This window comes from Triturus cristatus, chromosome 5_2 (assembly GCF_964204655.1).
Source record: "Triturus cristatus chromosome 5_2, aTriCri1.1, whole genome shotgun sequence".
NCBI classification, from domain to species: domain Eukaryota; kingdom Metazoa; phylum Chordata; class Amphibia; order Caudata; family Salamandridae; genus Triturus; species Triturus cristatus.
Genome location: NC_140588.1, coordinates 883,502,967 through 883,522,320, shown reverse-complemented (window position 1 = coordinate 883,522,320; position 19,354 = coordinate 883,502,967). Strand labels below are relative to the sequence as shown.

Sequence of the window (19,354 nt, the reverse complement as noted above, 5' to 3'; positions counted from 1 at the left end):
CATTTGTCGATATCCTTGCCCCCAAAATGCTGGCGGTCTATCGGGAAGCCTGGGACTTGGGGAGATTGCCAGATTCCACTCGCGAGGCCATCATTATCCCGTTGCTGAAACCGGGTAAAGACTCGTTATCTAGGTCAGCCTACCGTCCACTATCGATGTTAACAACCGACTACAAGATTTTGAGTAGGATCCTGGCAACCCGGCTTCTTCCTTATATGACGCAGCTAGTCCATTCGGACCAGGCGGGCTTTATTCCAAAGCACAATACTGCGACTAATGTGCGAAGCCTCTTGCGGATTTTGGGCGAGGACCATAGTGCAACCCCTGCTGCGGCGGTCCTCTCAGTTGACATTGAGAAGGCGTTTGACAGCCTAGAGTGGCCATACTTGTATCGGATCCTGCGTGAATTCGGACTGGGGGACGCCTTTGTAGGGTGGACGGAACTTCTCTATAGGTCGGCGACGGCTCGGGTGCGGACGGGTGGGATGATCTCATCAGCCGGCCAAGTGGGACGGGGCACGCGACAGGGATGTCCACTCTCTCCATTGTTATTTGCCCTAGCCATTGAGCCCCTGGCTTCGCATGCCCGATTGGGGACGCATTATCCAGGTTTGTGCCTTTGTGGGGACATGCAGTTTATCTCCCTTTATGCGGATGACTTGTTGATTTTTCTCGCAGACACAGTTAAGGCTTTGGAGGGCGCGCGACACTTGCTACAGATGTTTGGGCGGTACTCGGGACTGGGGGTGAAACTGCTTGTTCCCAGTGGCGCCGGCAGTGCTGAATCCGCCGCAGGTGGCGGGCATCCGGTGGGATCCCCAATGTTTACCTTATTTTGGAGCACGTTGCCACTATCGGTAGCGGATCGGGTGTCGCTCCTGAAGATGGTGGCGCTCCCGCGCTTACTGTATTATTTTTGGATGTTGCCGGTCTGGGTGCCAGGCTCCATCTTCCGACAGCTCCGCTCTATGGCTGTAGGATTCATCTGGGGATCGGGCAGACGGGTTGCAATGGCCACAATGATACGCCCGAGAGCGGAAGGGGGGCTGGCAGTGCCAGACTTCGAATGGTACTATTTAGCAGCGCAATTGCAGTGGCTTACCCAGGCGATGGCCCGGGAGTTCCGAGGCCCGGATGGACCTGAGGGGCTATGAATCCCACGCTACATCTTGTCCTTTATAGTGCTTCAGCAGAAGATGTGTCTCGAACCGCTCACCGCGGAAGAGAGGACGCTGCAGCTGTGCTTGAATCGGAGCCAACGTCGGGCTGGATTCACTCGCCCGTATGCTCCGGAGATACCGCTGGGCATGTGCACGGCCTTCCCACATGGTGGGGATTGGACTGCACTGGCTAACTGGGAAGACATGGGAATACAAATGCTAGGAGTCCTCTATGAGAATGAAACCCTGTTGACATTTCAGGCTCTTCAGCATAAATACGATCTCCCGCAAGGGGATTATTTACTGCATTCAGCGCTTATTTCGGCAATACAGCGCTATTGGGGGACGGGTCTGAACGAACCGCGGGCCTCAATGTTGTGCCAATATGTGGTAATGGCGGCGGGAACTGTCAAGGCTGTTACGTGCCTTTACAGACGCATGATGACGGAGGCTCTGGAGCCATTGAGCGCGTTGCAAGAGAAGTGGGAAGCGGACCTTGGCAGGGAAATCCCAGAAAAAACGCGGGCCCAGTTGGTCAGAAGAGCTTGGAAGAGCACGAGGAATGCTAGATTTCAGTTGGTACAGTTCTATATCCTGCACATGGCGTATTTGACCCCAGCCGAGCTTAATCAATATTTTGGTTCGGCATCTGGTCAATGTCCGGATGTAGTTTGGAGGGGGACGACTTCCAGCATATGATGTGGGGATGTACGAGTTTGGGAACATACTGGAAAGAGGTGCTGGAACTACTGTGTAAAATAACTGATCGCATAATAGAACTGGACCTGGGCGTTTGTTTGTTGCATTGGTTCCCGCATACAGCAAAAACGAAAGTGACAAGTAAATTTATAGATCTGGGCCTCGTTTTAGCCAAGAGGGAAATCACCATGCATTGGAAGTCAGCGAGGGGGCCGGTTGTGGGGAGATGGCGAGCGGAACTACTCAAGTGGGCGCTGAGCGAAGGTGCGCTTCGGCTACAGCAGGCCCTTCGTACAAATAATGATAAGGCGCAGGAAGCGACAAGGGTGTGGGAGGCCTTAGTTGTAATATTACAGGCTCCAGAGCCAGGTCCGGAGGAGAGTTCGGACTTGGAGGACTGACAGGAACCAACTGGCACGTCAGCACAAGGAGAATGACCCAGGGTGCGATCAATGGGACAAATGGTGATCTTTAAGGTATATGTAAGCCCTGTACTGTATTTCTGTTCATGATTGCTATTGTATTGGATTCTGATGCGCCTTAATTGCTTAACGACCATGCCCTTGAAGCACACCGGTGGAGGGACGTGGGTGGGGGACACACCTAGAAGCGACTTGTGATATATTATATTGTCAGTTATTTGCTTGCAACTGTATAGCTTCTCAATGACGTTGGTTGTTTAAAATCGATAAAATATATTCACACAAAAAAAAATAAGTCATTTTCGTCACTGCAATACGATCTGCGAGCGATAGGGGCAGCCGGGTCCAGCGCTCACCTTTATCTATAAGTTGTGAGATGCTACGGCCATAGTTCATGGAAATAACCAGCGCAGGGTCCCTGTGTAACCAGACACCCAGGTATTTCACTGGGTCCAGGTCAGCGGGAAATCCAGCTCAAATTCGCAAGTGCCTGTCGTCAGGGGAAAAACCCGTAGACTTGGCCCAATTAATCCCCAGTCCCGAGAATCCCTCAAATCTGACGTATTCATGGATTAACTCATGTAAGTAGGTGGGGGGTTCACGGACATATAGCAGCATATCGCCTACATATAGTGAGACAATAAGCGGGCGCTGCCGAAATCGCAAAGCGGCCGATGCATGGAGCTGACGCAAGAGGTTCCAGAGCTAATGCAAAAAGCATTGGTGATAGAGGGCAGCCCTGCCTGGTGCCTCTACGAATAGGGAAGGTAGTGGACACCCACCCATTGACACGAACCCTGGCCACCGGCTCAGTATAAAGAACTCTGATCCACTGAAGGAAAAAAGGAGGGAAGCCCATTCTAATGAGGACTCTAAACATATAAACCCATTGAAGGAAGTCGAAATCCTTCGCTGCGTCGAGCAACACAGCTACAGCCTGAAAATCAGAGTCGAAGTAATGCAGGGTGGCAAACAGCGTGCATAGGTTGTGTGTGGTGGAACAAGCAGGAACAAAACATGACTGGTACGGAAGCACCAGTAGTGGAACCAGCGGCTGTATCCGGAGGGCAATCATTTTAGCTAATATCTTGGCGTCAATGTTGATAATCGAGAGGGGTCTGTATGAGTCACAGCGATTGGGTGCCTTATCAGGTTTCAATAGCATAACTAAGAGAACTTCCCTAAGGGAGGGTGGGAGACGACCAGTATCGTATGCTTCCGCGTAGACCGCCAGCAGTCTAGGGGCCAGAGCATCAGCAAAGAGCTTGTAAAACTCACTAGGGAGACCCTCAAGACCCGCAGCTTTGCATGTGGGAAGAGACATAATGGCGAGTTTCACGTCCTCCACGTCAAAGGGCTGCGTAATATATTCCCTATGACCGGGGGACAGCCATCCCAGAGCAACGTCGTTGAGATAAGAATGCAAGTCATCTTGCAGTTTTGTTGTCATAAAGGCCGGCATAGAAGTTAAGTATAGTCTCGCTGATATCTGCAGTTGTGTACTGCGCCTCCCCTGTCTCACTAAGTATTTCAGTGATGTGCTCCTGGCTACGCGGTGCAGTCAGCTTCTGAGCGCGTGAGTGGCTAGGCCTGCCCCCCTCACCGTAGTATCGGGCTTTGCTGCGCCTGGGCCTATGGATTAACTCCTGATTGACCGGATCGTTATGTTAAGTGACCAGCTCCCGAATCGCAGACCGCGTCGCAGGGGAAGGGTCCACATCGTATGCACGTTCTAAAGTGTAAATTTCATCAGCTAGTTTTGAAACCCTATGCCTTAAATCCCTCAGGACGCCTGCCTGCACACCCATGCAAACCCCCCTAATAGTTACTTTAAAAGCCTCCCAGAGAACACCAGCGCTTTCTACGGAACCCACGTTTTCCCTGAAAAAATTGTGAAGGGCTTCCCCAATCGTATGTTTGAAGACTGAGTCAGTTAAGGAAGATGGCTGCAGCTGCCAAGTGAACGGAGGCCATTCACATGCAGGAACCCGCAACTCTAAGAGTACAGGAGAGTGGTCCGAAAGTGTCCGGGCCATGTGACGCACTTCAGTCGTCCAAGTACATACAGCTTCAGTAGTCAACCAAAAATCCAATCGAGACCAGGTCCCATGCACGGAAGAGCTGAACATGCTCTCACGCGCCCCAGGGTGTCGCAGTCGCCACACATCGCTCAAGCATCCCGCATCCATCAATCCCAATAGCATCTCGGAAGCCTGCTTAGGCCTTGACACCTCACTTCCCTTACGGTCAAGAGAGACATCCAGACAAATGTTAAAGTCACCACCCCATATAATCTCCACCTCTGGAAAACACGTAATGCGGCGCCACACATCGGAGAAAAAGGCTGGATCATCCACGTTTGGTCCGTACACATTCACCAACAACACATTGGTTCCACCTAACAGCCATTCACCCAGACGAGCCGGCCCGAGTCATCCGTTTCAGTGCGGATAACTGAGAATGGAACCCCACACTTGACCAGAATCATCGCCCCACATGCATAGCTGGAAAAGGAGGCCACAAGCACCCCCGCCCAACGACCCCCCCCCCCACAATATTTTCGGACATTGTCGTAAGATGTGTTTCATGCAAGTAGGCGATCTGCACTCCCATCCTGTCAAGATAAGCAAAGACAGAGTGAATCTTTTTGGGGGTATTCAAACCTCGTACATTCCAAGTTAGGAACCGTACTTTACCACTCATGGGGACCTGCACCAAGATAGAAACCTAACAATTGGATATGAAGAAGACATATATTCAAGCATACAAATGAAACAGAGCTATACCACACCCATAGACTGTAAGTGCCAAAAGACCCCCCCCAAACCCTCCACCCCCTGAGCCCCCTCCCACTTCAGCGTCCCCAACTCGCCAAAGCCATCCCAACCCTCTGTCACCCATCCCCAACTAAAAACAAGAAGAGCAAAGCACAAATGGGGTTCACCCATTGGGGGGCATCAGAGAACTACTAGCCTCCTAACAAGTAGGAGGTGGCTGAGCAGAACAACAACTGTGCTTGATCCAGGAGCATACCCGACATTTTACCAGGCAAAAAAGTCAAGTATGCATAAAAAAATAAAGGAACTTCCACCTGCAATAAGAGAGGTCATACATTGCATAGAAAGCACAACACTTCCACGGATGTATAAAGAGGGCTGCCCAATCAGGCACGTGATATGGCACAGAACAAAAAACTGCCCCCATTGTACTATTGGTCCTCAGTCTCAGATAGCGTGTGAGATTTGCGTCGCCTTCTCTTTAAGTATTTTGCATGTTCCAGCGCTGCCTTGGTATTGGTGAAGATCTTGTAGTCCCCATCTGGGCCTATTTTCAAGCGGGCGGGATAGAGCATGGCATAGGGGACAGATTGTAGAAACTTTTTGACAGCCCCGAACTCCCTTCACGCTGCCTGTACAGTAACAGTAAAGTCTGGGGAAAAAAGAGTGTGTGTTTCCTTGGTGTTCAATTGTTCCCTTATCTCTGGCCATACGCAAGATAGTGTTGTGGTCCCTATAATTGAGTACTCGTGCAATGACAGGGCGTGGTGGGACGCCCGGGACAGGTCGAGCTGCGAAGGAGCGATGGGCCCGCTCTATAATAAACATGGCGGAAAGTTGTTCAGTGCCAAAGATGTCCGTAATCAAATTTTCAACAATGCTCTCCATTTTACCTACATTCGTGGACTCTGGCAGCCCCGTAATACGAATGTTGTTCCGTCTGGAACAAGCCTCCAAATCTTCATTCTTGGCCTGAATAATAGCAAGAACCTTTTCCATATTTAGGGTCTTCCCCGCAACGTTGCTCAATCCATCCTCTGTGGCGGATACTCTCTGCTCGACTTCCCCCATACAAGCGTTTTGTTTTTTGAGCTGTGACGACATGGTTCATGGCCGCCATTGTACCCTCTATGGATCGGAGGCTGTGCTGCATGGCGACAAGTGTGGTTTCTATGGTAGAAGGTCCACCATCCTGGGCATCAGCCTCAGTCAGATGCTGCCTTCTGTAAAGACTTGGTGGACTTGAGCACCTCAAACGTGAGGCGGGGTTGGGATTTGTCAGTCCGACCCATAGTGACCACAAGAGGAATCCATCTGATGTGAAAAAGTGGGGCGAGGGCCCCCGAGCTAAAACCCCTCAGGCCGAAAAGCAGTAGTGCGATGTGATGAGCTGCAGGCTGTCCCGTCAGGCAATGGTGAACCCACCGTCCCCCACCGCAGGGGAGGACCGGAAGGTGAGCGCAATCCGCGCAAAGAAGTCACGGCGTGGGCCTGACCACGTTGCAAGGACAGCACCAGGGCCCCACTCCTCCTACCAGCAGAGAGCTCAGTGTTCTAATGCCAGCAAGCAATATCACAAGGGAGTCCACAGGTACATGTGGCCAGCTAGGCCTTGCAGCATAGGGCATAAGGGAAGGAGCTCAGAGCAAGAAGCAGGGGACCAGGCCACTAGAAAGAGACAGTCCCGGGGGGGGGGAGCGCATAGGAGCCCCAAACCGAGCAGCAGGCAACACGCAGTGTACACAGAGTAACGCCACCAGTAGTGGAGCGGAGGGACGCACACCCGCACCCTATCGAGAGCCTCCGCAGCAGGGGGAAAGCAGGTAGGTTGCAGTGGTGCGAGTCTGCAGGTACAAGCTGTATCTCAGTCCACAGACGGTCCGGTCCCAGGCAGCAGGTAGGGGATAATTAAGCAGGACTCCACCAGGGCAACAGTTAGCACGACCCCGGCAGAGGCCCACGGGCCCACAGCAGCGAGCAGCTAGACCCAGCGACACTGCCACGGCCACCCCAGCACCTGGCAGCAGCGCCCAGGCTGCGGACCGCACCAGGCCCGCAACCGCCTCCACAAACACAGGCCCAACGCAGGTCGTGCCCCACTCACCGCCGCCAGCACCAGGGGCACAGGAGCCTTCCTCCGCCGCCGTCCGCTCAGGAGGGTTCGGTCATCCGGGGCCCACACGGCACCATACGTCGTTGGAGCTCCCAGCTACACGGAGCACTGGTGCGGCCATCTTGCCGTGTGCCCTCTAGCGCCCCCCCTCTCTTTTCCTCTATTAATTAGGTTTCATTTGAGTAGATAATAATGGCCATAAGTGGTAGCCCTTCCAATAAAGCACTGGGACTGGATGGGGTTCCCATGGACATGTATACAGGTAATGTTGATCTGTAGGCCCCCATTGTTACCTCTGCTTTGAACGTTGCAGTATCCTATAAAATCCCTACCTCTTGGCTCCAAGAATCATAATACCCATATTTAAGAAAGGCCAATTTGTTATTTGAAACTGCTGATGGTTGTAATGCTGTATATTAAAATAATTGTTTGTACTTTTATGATTATATCTTATAATCGAATAAAGACCATTGATTGATTGATTGAGGGCTTCACCTATGTGGGACATGTTGGTGACATTGGTGAAATTTGTTGATGAAGTGGGTGATCTATGCACCTAGCAAAAGTGCATGATCCGCCTGGTTGTACAGTATCAAAAAGTAGAATTCACCATTGATGTGCATCAGTGAGGCCCATCATGGGCTAAGAACTCACTCTGATATGTCTGAGGAGCCAACCGATTGGTGACATTATTGGCACTGTTAAAACTCCAAGGAGTGTTCCACATAGTCTACTCGAGCGAAGGAGTAGCAGCCGAATGGAGGCATTGCATTTCAAGACCGCCAAGGTATATTAGGCAGGTCTGCCCAGGAGTGACAGAGGAGCAGCAGAAGAGAACCCCATTTAAGGCTCCACCAAACCGTGTTAAGTGAATTTTACTCAGTAGTGACAGAGGACCAGCGTTTTGGAGGCACTGTTAAACATCCAAGGTGTATTATACAGAGCTTACTAGGAGTGACAAATCAGGCAACCCATTAGTCACTTTTAAACAATCAAGGATTATAACATGGAGTCAACCCTAAAGCTACAGAGAAGCAACTAAGAACAATCATTGCAAATAACAGTAAACCAGTGGAGGAGGAAAGTATGACATTCAACGTGGATCAAGAGGATTTATAGTAGAGAAGGTGTTTAGAGTAGGATGGCAGAAGAGACGTAAAGGGTCTGGCCTAAGACCTGTCCACGACTCCAGTCTTCTTTTGGTTATTTCATAGCAGTGAAAGTCTTGAAGAGAAAAATGCAATTTTGTCACTTTGAGGTTCACAAAGTCAGATCAGTAGGTACAGCTATGCTCTCTGTTCTAAAGTCGCCACCTTTTTATTGCATAAAGACTCAAATGTAGTAGGTTTGGGTTGAGTGATTTCCACAACCCAGGGCTCTGGACTGAGTTATACACTTGTTGAGTGAAGGCTCCTAATTGGTGAGTACTTGAGGGTCAAAGGTTGGGATAATTAATGAAAACATTATACCCCCTGTACCCTTAGTGGACAATGAATGAGTCCTTTAAGCTTAATCTGCATCCACCAGGGGGCAGTGAGTGCTTTTAATGCCGGATTGATGTGGTTACATTTGTGAAGGTTCAGGTAGGTCAGCATATTCTGTATATACATACAGTCTCGCAGATTTCCTCCCGTTGTTGGAGGTTGGGGTAATCTGTCTGTTTGTAATTTGGCTTCAAGAATAACACATGAGAAAACCATAAAGTTTCGCTTATTTACTGCAATGCATATTTTTTTGTAAAACCTAAGATTGCGTACAGGGAGTCTTGTTTCTTCGAATGCGCACACGTTGCTTCTTAATGCCTCCGTGTCTCAATAAAGTTTGATGTTTCCAAATTTAAAAAATAGAATAAATCTCACGATTTGTGTAACACATGGGTTGGCGCTATAGTTAAACTCAAGAGTAAAATAGGCACCGTGCAAGAATATAAGTACACTGACTAAAGATGGAACCGTACATGGTAAAGCCTGCAACCTTTGTAATGTTTATGATTTTTTTTTTCTTCCCTTTTCTCTTGTCAATGCAAACAATTTCTAATGTTTTTTGTATGTTTGTTTGCCATTTAGATGACAGTTTATGGGACTTGTTACACACAACCACAACAAAAAAGCCAAAAGCCACCAGAGCACCAGTGCCCCCAAAAAAGCCAGGTAAAGTATACAATTTGAATTGTGGTTTATGAATTAATGCTTGCATGTTAGTGGAAATGGAGAAGTATTTTGACAGCATTCTCAATTTCACCGCTTTTATCAATGTGATTTCCAAAGGCATACCTACTTATTATCTCAAAAAACGTTTGACTAAGTCTTGTAAACAGGAGTTCCTCAACCAACTGAGACCTACTCAGCAGGGCCGTTTCTAGGTGTTTTGCTGCACTAGGTAAGAATTGAAAAATGCCGCCCCCTCCCTTTTACTACCATCACTCTCTCCCCCTGTCATCCTGGCTAGAAGAATTAATGCATTAGATATAAACCTCGCTAACCAAGCAATCAAAAAAAGCCGCGACTCCACCACAGTAGATGATCTTGTGGCTAAAGTCCACAGGTAGAGATAGTTTCCACAGATTTATTTCAATTCTGGATCTCACTAGCTTCTGCTAGATCTAGATTCTTGGTACATGACAAAATTCTCAACTCAAGTTACCATTAGGTGACACAAATGCCAACGTTTCTGCATCCCCAGTGTTGCTGAAGTCTTCTAGAACTAGATCCAGGAAGTGCTGCCAGGGATAGCAGGTGCCACCAGAGCACATCCCGACCATCGGGTGGGCAAGGACAAGTGCCAATTGCTGCAGCCTCCTTGAACTAATCGATAACTAGACTAATTAAACGTCATCCAGTCTCAGCCAATGAAATGATCCCCAAGCCAGAAACAAATTATGGGCACCTACGAACTGTTTCAAGTATTGAACAGACAATTGGCCAACTAATCTTTTGTAAGACCTGAAATTTCTCAGGATACACCACCAATGCCTCGCGCACCCATGTACCAGCTTCTAACGAATGAAGCAGAGCACATAATGCCCACTGTCAACTAGGTGATCTGTATAGCTGGGACAGAGGGTGGAAATCTAGAGTGACCACACAAATTGTTTTGCCTGAAGACATACACATGACACACACAATCACTAGATGCACTTCAATATTTTTGAGTATAGGGTGTTTTGTGACTGGTTTCAGACATCACCACCAATGATAAACGCTCATCCTGGCCAAGTAATAGAACATCACAGGTAAAAAAAGAAAAAGACAGAACCAGTCGGAAACATCACGCTCACTAGTCAGTCATACAAGACTAGCTCATTATCCACCACCTGGGTAGCAATTACCAAACACCCGTTAAGGTGATGCCTTGGGTCGCCACATCATAAACTAGAACTTTTGACACAACCCAATGAGGTGGAAAAGTGATAATGTAATCTCTCATAAAAGAGCATTCTTAAAATGGATTCCTACAGATCTTCACTCATCATCCTAAATGCACAGCAGGCTTTTGCAGCATCAATGATAGTGTAATGGAAGAAAGACTGGATGGTGGCATACTGCCAGAAAACTATTGACATCAGATCTTGAAGCCACCTTCCTTCTTCATCCTCAAGATGTGTCTCGAGAATCCATACAAGTTTGCCCAGTCTCTAAATTCTCAACCCCAATACAACCGGGGAATGTGCTCTGTCTATGTACACACAACATGAAAATGATGTCTGCTCCCTATGCTGGGAGTAGTCTCATGGTGTCCGCTAATACAGACTTCATGAATTTGTGAACCACACGGTCATTAGTTCATGAAAATTTAAGCAAATGTATTATTTCCCGATTCATTCAAAATATAAATTCACTATATTCAAATATTTTAACAAAATCTTCAACTTTTGTCGATATGAAATTCAAATAAGAATCAACATATATACAGTGCTGGACAATGGCAAACATTTTCCATAGTCATTGTGAGGTAATCTCCATGATTTTGCCACAATGCATTTTGGTCCATGTGGTCCTTCAAGAGGGGGTTGCTAAAAATAGAGCAAACGATGTCTGTTTTGGTTTCTACAAATATACCCCTAATGATAAGTTACATCATTTACACCCATATTCCCCATTACCTCTCAGAAGAACGGATGCTCCTAGATGCGGGCAGGCACCTTGGAGATAGCACAGGGTGCGAGCACAGACAGAGGTCCGACTCCGATTGGGTCGAGAGCGAATCGGAAGTCGGACATCAGCGCGCACGGCCCCCGCCCGTGGCGCCGAACGTGACGTCACGTCGAATTGTAGAAGGCGCTACCCAATGTGCTTTCGAGGTCAAGGCAGTTCAAGGGGATTCCCAAACTCATGTTTTATGCCGCCGTCCCCCTTTAGCTGCCCTAGGCGGCCGTCTAGTCTTGCCTAATGGTAGAAATGGCCCTGCTACTCCGCTTGACCTGTTGAACTGCTCATTTGAAGAGGAGGGAGAGATCCAACCTGTTCTGAATGTAGAACAAGGATATAATGGTTGACATATTGGAACTGAGTTAACGCAAGTATGGGGATACTCCGAGATTGGTATTGTGTTCTTTAATCAGTTAATCCCATTTTGTTGTTTCAAATAAGTATTTATTAACCCCTTCCCTGCTCATGACGGAACCGTTCCGTCATGAGCCACGGTTGGCGTGTGCTCATGACGGAACGGTTCCGTCATGACAATCCTGTCGGCGGCCGCTCCGCCTGCGCGGCGCTGTTTCCCCGCCTGTGCGGGGCGACAACGCAAATGGGCGGAGTCATGACGGAACCGTTCCGTCATGAGCACAGCTCAACTGTGGCTCATGACGGAGCGGCTCCGTCATGAGCACAGGCCCACCGCGCTGCCCCCCTGCCCCCCCCAGCGCTGCAGCGGAATGTCCGCAGCAGCGAAGGGGTTAAGGAGGCTATGTCACTGATCCCCTCTTTCTGCTTGGGACAAGGCTATAGAGCTATGCTTGACACCCAGATGGCCAAGTCCTGAGGTCAAATACAGGACATCATAGCTTCATCAGACCTTTTAATCCTACAAGATCATCATGGGTGGGCAGAGACTCAAAGTCCATTTCCGTTCATGGGTTACCTTTGTTAGAGCCATAAGACAGATGCATTCAGGTACAATCGCTGGTTATAACAGTCTGGCTATTAAACTGTTTATAAGATTGAGTGATCTTAATCCACAGTGGTTGTATCTATTCTAGGGCGTTAGAGAAGAGGAGGTTGTGTCACCTGATACAAGTCACGTGCTAGAAGTGCTGATCAATAAACAGAGCAAGAATGGATCAATATTTCAATTGTATCGCCCAGTCTCACTTGACACTGTTGAGACTAATTTTCTTGCAAAAATGTTTGTGAACCAGTTGTTGCCTCTTCTGTTTTCCTTGAGACATCCGTATCGGTCAGGATTCCTTCCACAGAGCGCCACCAGACAGAATCTCTACTATCTCCACAACTGTTTGGATTTTGCTAAAAATATCAAAAGGTTCCTTGGCTGTATGATCCCTTGATACCGCAAAGGTTTTTGATTCGGAGTGGCAGTTCTTGTCTGGAGTCTTGTTGGCAATGGATGTGGGGCCTAATTTTATTGTGTGGGCCTCCCTCTTATTGAAACACCTGAATGCATCAGTAAGGGTCAACGGGAAACTGACATTAAATGTCTCCTAGTTTAGGGGGGGGGGGAGGGCACACAAGGGTATCCTCTCACTGCTGCTGTTCACAGCAGAAACTCTAACATGCTGGATGAGACAGGACCTGGACATGCAGGAGGGATGGCACGGAAGATCAAATATCCGTTTATGTGAATGATGCATTGTTCTTTATGGCTAAGAGTGACTCCACCATACCATGTCTGTTGGCGACCTATGCATGTTTGGAAGATATTTAGGGTCCTTAGTTAATTGAGATAAATGCACCCTTTTTGCAGTGCAGCAATGGAATTTGTATCCAAGAGGTGGCCATCACCTTAATGAACAGCGGGATCTAGATATTTAGGTTTTGAGCTCACTAGTGCTTGGACTGCCCATTACGAACATAACCTGAATCCACTGTGCCGGACGTTTACAGATGAGACTATTCATTGGAGTAAGTTCCCTTTATCGTTGCTGATAAGGGTGATGATATTCAAAATTATATAATTGCCCAGATCTTTTTATATATTGCATAGTACGCATGTACGCGGATGACACTCAACTGTATATGAAGATCTCTTCTCCAGACGACATAAACACTTAATGGAGCGCTTCAAAAAACTCAACAATGGCTAACACATAACCATCTGCTACTTAACTCGTCCAAAACAGAATTTCTCCTTATTACCCCCCGCAACCACGAGGCCCCAACGGAAAACTGGATCAAACAAATCTCCACAGTCATTTGGACCCCGCATATGGTGGATTCCGCGTGCTCTTTAGGTGTCACCCTAGACAGATTTCTAAACATGCAAGGCCACATTAGTGCCACCGTTAAGAGTGCCAATCATCAGCTCCACACTCTTAGGAAAATCAAACCCTTCCTACCTCCAGAGGACCTCCAGTCAGCAGTCCAGTCCTTAGTTATCTCACGAGTAGAATACGGTCTGGTGACCCTAGCAGGGCTTCCTAAATCTAGGTTAGCGCCGCTAAGAGCTACTCTGAATGCCTCAGCCAGACTTATCACAGGCGCCAGAAAGCATGATCATATTACACCTGACTTAATCCAGCTGGATTGGCTTCCCATTGAAGCAAGGATCCATTTCAAAATAGCCTGCCTGACACATAAGGCTATACACTTCAATATCCCTGTTTACCTGGCAAAAAAACTTGAGCTCTCCGGTTCCAGGCGAAACTTAAGAAGCTCTAATACCCTACTACTGAAACCACCGAAGTTCAACAAACAAAGAACTTACAATCGCAACTTTTCAGGGCTGGCTCCAAGAATTTGGAATACCCTCCCAACGGAGATCAGAGCCAACCCCTCGACAGCTTCATTCTAAAAACAGGTCAAATGGCTACTGTTGGAAGAACAAAGCAAAACCAAAGGGGATGATGAACGGAGTGTTGAACATTGCAAGCACTCACCCCCAGTCAACTGATCTGGGTTTAATCCATCATCATTCTTTAGCTCACTCCGCCACCCCAGTTCAGACATGGCCATATGCAAATCAGTCTGACCCTGTGCCTCATGGGAACAGTCCAGCCCGAACTGCCAAGCCATGTCTTCCCTGGACCGGAAACAAGCATCCTGGGACCGGTTTCTGGCTAATCACCCGTCATTAGCCAGGCTAGCTTGAATCCAGTGGCAAAGTGAGCAAGGGACCCACGTCTGGGCATACCCTGCCAACTTAGGGCGAACAAAGCAAAACCAAAGGGGATGTTGGAAGAACTTCATCAGCAATAGCCTCTTTGTCATCTGCTAGATACTTCCTTTTCGTGCTTGACAATCTTTTTGGGGAGTTTCTTGGGATTTAAACTGTATGTTGTCGCTCTCTGGAAGTAATTCAATGATGAAACTGTACGGCCCATCCAGTTGGGCTTCCACATGTTGTTCACTTGCTACCTCTTCCTCCCCTACCACCCACATCTATTCGTATGCCTCGGGCTCTTCTCATGCTGCTCTATTTTATTGTACTTATACTGCTTATTCACCTCAACGTCAGTTTTTCTCTTTGTACAGCGCTCCGATACCCATCTGGGTCTTTTCAAATAAATAAATAATAGTACCCTCTTGCTGAACCTGGAATTTATTTTTTTCATCAAGTTGATAGTATTCATCATATGTAGGGCTCCCGGTTTTATGGTATTTATTTTTTTGCCATTTCCGTCTGTATTTATCCATATTTATTTTTTGGGCTTTTTTTCTGTATTTATCCATATTTATTTTTGCCACAAGCAAAACGCGACGCTACAGCTAGTATTTTTCCACATTTATTTACATTGACAAGGCACACCTGCGCCCGGTTGTTATTGGTCAACACAATACATTCAGCAGTCCTATGCCACACCCCAATGTTTTTATCCTAATTTAGCTTTCTTTGATACACTTCCAATCTCTCTCTCCATTTCTTCCTTATCCCTCATGGGTTCTCTCCTCCCCTCTTCTCCTATCTTGCTTGTTCCCTCCTTCCCACGGTCTCATTTCCATCTGTTGTACTCTTAATGCCCACCCCCTCCCCCGTGTCTGCTATCTGGACCTAAAAAGCGCTGTTAAGCAACCAACACTGGCCGCTTCATTGTGCCAGTTTCAAATCATCCCGGTATGCACCCCTCCTCCCCCGTTAACCACCCCCTTCATCTCCCCCTACCCTCCCCATTGTCAAAACCTCTCCTTGTTTCATGTGAGCAACGATACTGCACGATTCTTCGAAAGACCTTTCTTTCTTTATCTCAGAGACACTGAAAGTCACCAGAACTCTCTAAAAGTGTTACAAACTCCCCGCAGACTTCCATAGGCGATGGCAGAGATTGACAGTATCTCCACGAGAGTACTGTACTACTTTACTACCATTTTATAAAAATGACAAGAGCATCTCACTAATATGAGATGAAGGAGAAATTCTCGACAGTGCCTCACTCTGCGTAGCACTGCCCGATGGATGAGTCCTCTCTGCCCCTGCACTGCCTCGGATAGCGAGTCCACTCTGCCTCTCCCTCCCAGCACTTCTAGCTGATGCGTGCGCTTTATTTGTCTGGCAAGGACTGAGTCCAGAAGGGGGGCCAGTTGAAGAGGGGCGTGGAGAGATCACTGACAGTACGCACTGCAAGCAAGCAAGCAGAGGAAGGCAGGGCTGCCCTCAGGGTGAGGGTGAAAGAGCGCTAAAAAGAGAAGGGGGGGAGGGAAACGACAAGGAAGAGTGAGTAACTCAAGGAGCCGCCGAGAGGAAGAAAAAGAAAGCGATTAACGGGGAAAGAGAAGAATGGAAAACGGAGCGACGGGAGAAAATAAAGAGAAACAAGAAAAAGAAACGTGGGAGAGGGGACAAAACAAGCTCATGGAAAGCAGAACAAATGAAGCAGAGAAAAAACACTACCATTCCGCCATCGTCGTCGCAATACACTTTACCTGGCGAGTAGGAATGGCACGCCCACACAGTGACGCTTACACCAGACCAGGATTGGCTGAAGAGGCCGGTCATCACTGCAAGATCCTGAGCCCATAGGCCCACACGAGGGCACCAAAAGGACCCTGATTGGAAGATCGAAAGGGACTGGAAGGCATTTCCTGGAAGCAGGGGGCGTGGCAAAGAAACGGCACGGCAGCGCGGCAACATTTACTCGTATTTTACCGTTTATAAATATAAATACAGACAAAGGAAATATCGATTTCCGTCTGTATTTATATGTATAAATCCGTAAATACGGAAAACCGGGAGCCCTATGTTAATGTGGTGGATAAAACTCCCCATATAACATTCTCTAAGCTCGAACATTTGGCATATGGTAAGGGTATATATTTGCCAAATAGCCGTTTCTTGGAGTTAAAGTAGTACACAATCTACTTAAATATTTACAAGAGCACAGCTACTGTCTGTGTCCTTAAATAAAATTGAGACACTGCTATTTTTACTCTCATACATACTTGAAATTTCTCTATTAAATGTACCTCTTTTTAAATAAAGATAGTTGTTGCAGAAAGATAACCACAGCCTTTTTTCCAGAAGCATTGTTAAAAGGTTTTTTTCTGTTTTACAGGGACTGTCCTTATTATTCCACTTTAGAAACTTACATCCCACCATTATGACGTAATAGGTTGGGCCTTACATGCCATACACAGTAGACAATTACAGTAAAATACCTACAAGCATTACCAGTTTTCCCAATACTGCCATATATCATTAAAGGAAGCTTCTTACCCAATGGTGACATGAAAGAAAGTAAACATACAATGTACAGTTGTTAAATGTACCATGTGGTCTATAAATATGCCACAATTAACATAGGAATATCGGGTATACATTTAAAACGGTATTAGAAAACCCAGTAGTCCTGGATTTGGCTGTCAGACTTTTACCTGTGTTAATGCTAGTTTTGTCATGGGTTTTGTACAGCTTGATTTCTTGGGTCGCTGCAGGGCCCTTGCCAAGATGAAACAAAACATTGTCAAAAAGAAAAATTCTTTTTGGTCTCAAAAGCACACATTACACTGGTACTTAAGGGAAGAACTTTGTGTGTGGGTGTACTTTTTTTTTTTTTTTTAATTCTTTTTATTAACAAACATAAACATGTTGGTCACGTCACAGTTTCCGATTATTGGAGTTACAGTGGTACAGCCTGGGACCCATAGACATTCTTGCAACTTAATATGGTGCAGCAGAGCAGGAAAAGACAATATTATCACTTTATTGGGTCAACATTTCCTCAAGGGGGGGGGAAGCTGGGGGACTCACAGATGTTACCGCAGTACGTATTCCAGGGAGACCAGACCGTGGGTGTACTTTTTGTGAAAGAGCAGAATGTCATCACTCATAATGAAGGTAGCCAATGGATAAAGAGGACTGGCTGAAAACCCCTCTAAGTATATTACATTTATAATTTATAGTAAAAACCAAATATTTTGTTTAACACATCCCTAAAAACTATGACCAACACCTATCTTGAGACTTCTAAGGAATTAAGTAATAATTTGCACTACCCTCACCCATGCCCTATCTTTGATAATGTAAACTGGATAGTTCTTGTCTACATCATTGTTTTAAACAATGTCAAAACCCTCACAATTCTGTTTTTAGTATTAGATTTATAGGATACAAACATTATAGTACCTACTTGGAAAATCCAAGAGCCCAGTCTCCCAACTTTGATAACAAAAAAACCTTTTTGTAGAGTGTGTATTAGATATTTATTTTCAATGCTTTCTACAGTAAATCATCATAAAATTGATTTGCAAACCATCTACGGGGGACTTTTGCAAGCTCCGTGGTGAATGTTCCTCATTTACATTTTGATAATGCAAATGCTACTCACTTCTCTGTGCTAGTGGAAAGACCCAAACACCACAACTGATTCTTGCTTTATATGTACTCGGGTCCACCTTTCCATCACCATTCAGCTAGTAGTATTTTAAAGAAGGCTGGTTCATACAGTTAAGTCTGGCGTGACATTCCATGCCCAGTTACTCCATTTTTGTTTTAAGCAGGTTTGAGTTTGTTTTAGAAGTGTTTCTCTGTATAGTAACTTCCTAATTGTTTACCTTGAAATTTATTTGCTCTTGACCTGTGATCTGAGGAACTTTCTGATCTTTGAGGCAGCACCCCATTAAAGGGAGGTGAAGTATTCAAAATATCATAGAGTAGAATTACTTTAGACGACAACTGATTACTACTAGCTTTATATCGCAAATGTAATGTGCTCTGTCTATGCTGAATGTACCTCCTCTAACGCTTCCGATAACTTAATAGGTGGATTGATAAAAAATGTAGTGATATTTGTATGTAATCTGTATATCACATTCTCAAGCTTTTCCCTGCCTTCTCAATAATTCCTCAAAGTGATGAGTGGGGTGATGTGAGCTTAATACTTAGTTGGAAATTTCAAAACAGCCATGTAGGTGATTCTGTCGAACTGTTACCTATGTTTCTGGACTCTCTTCTTCTGTACATGTTTCAGTCCCAAAGCACAGCATTGTCATGTTCCTCCTTTGGAGAATGATTTAGCAATGATATTCTTGGAAGTCCAATTAACTTTCCTCATAGATTAATTTGCATAGATTTACATGGAAGTCAAACAGCTACTCCTTTTATAATGATTCACAATGTGTTTTTGTGGTAAGTCTTATGACTTCTTTTTGTTACCGTATACCAACGATTACAGCAGATTTCCCAAACGTCTGGGAAATCCCAATATTCCCTGGGAGGAGTAGTTCAGAAAGTCTGCACAAGTCATAGACTTCTTCCAGTTCTCTATTTCTCTAAATGTACTACTATGAAAAAGCTGCAGAAGTATGTTCAGCCGAAATGTGCATTAGCACATTTTATTTCTCCTCTAGAAAATACTTGGCTCTCTTCCCTCTCCATTCCCACTCTCAAAACTCACACCAGGCTGTCTTGAAGTATATTTACAAATGTTTCAGGATATGAATGGCAGGGGCGTAACACAAGCACCTGCTGCGTAGGGGCGCCATCTTTAGGCCAAGGAAAATGAGTATCTGTGAGGTATGTTCGACTCAGAGGCCCCGCGTTAGATTCTGCAGGGGGCTGGGGGCATTATTTTGAACT

At 46.5% G+C, this 19,354-nt stretch overlaps 1 protein-coding gene across 3 annotated transcripts in view; it reads left to right on the top strand.

The window, feature by feature from the left end:
• CD99L2 (CD99 molecule like 2) overlaps window positions 1-19,354 on the top strand; it is a 495,976-nt gene that overhangs the window by 301,296 nt on the left and 175,326 nt on the right. For all 3 annotated transcript variants that reach the window (XM_085608025.1, XM_085608023.1, XM_085608022.1), the window contains one exon: window positions 9,238-9,321. In XM_085608025.1, coding sequence (XP_085464151.1) covers window positions 9,238-9,321 — 84 coding nt within the window. The remainder of the gene's footprint in view (window positions 1-9,237; window positions 9,322-19,354) is intronic.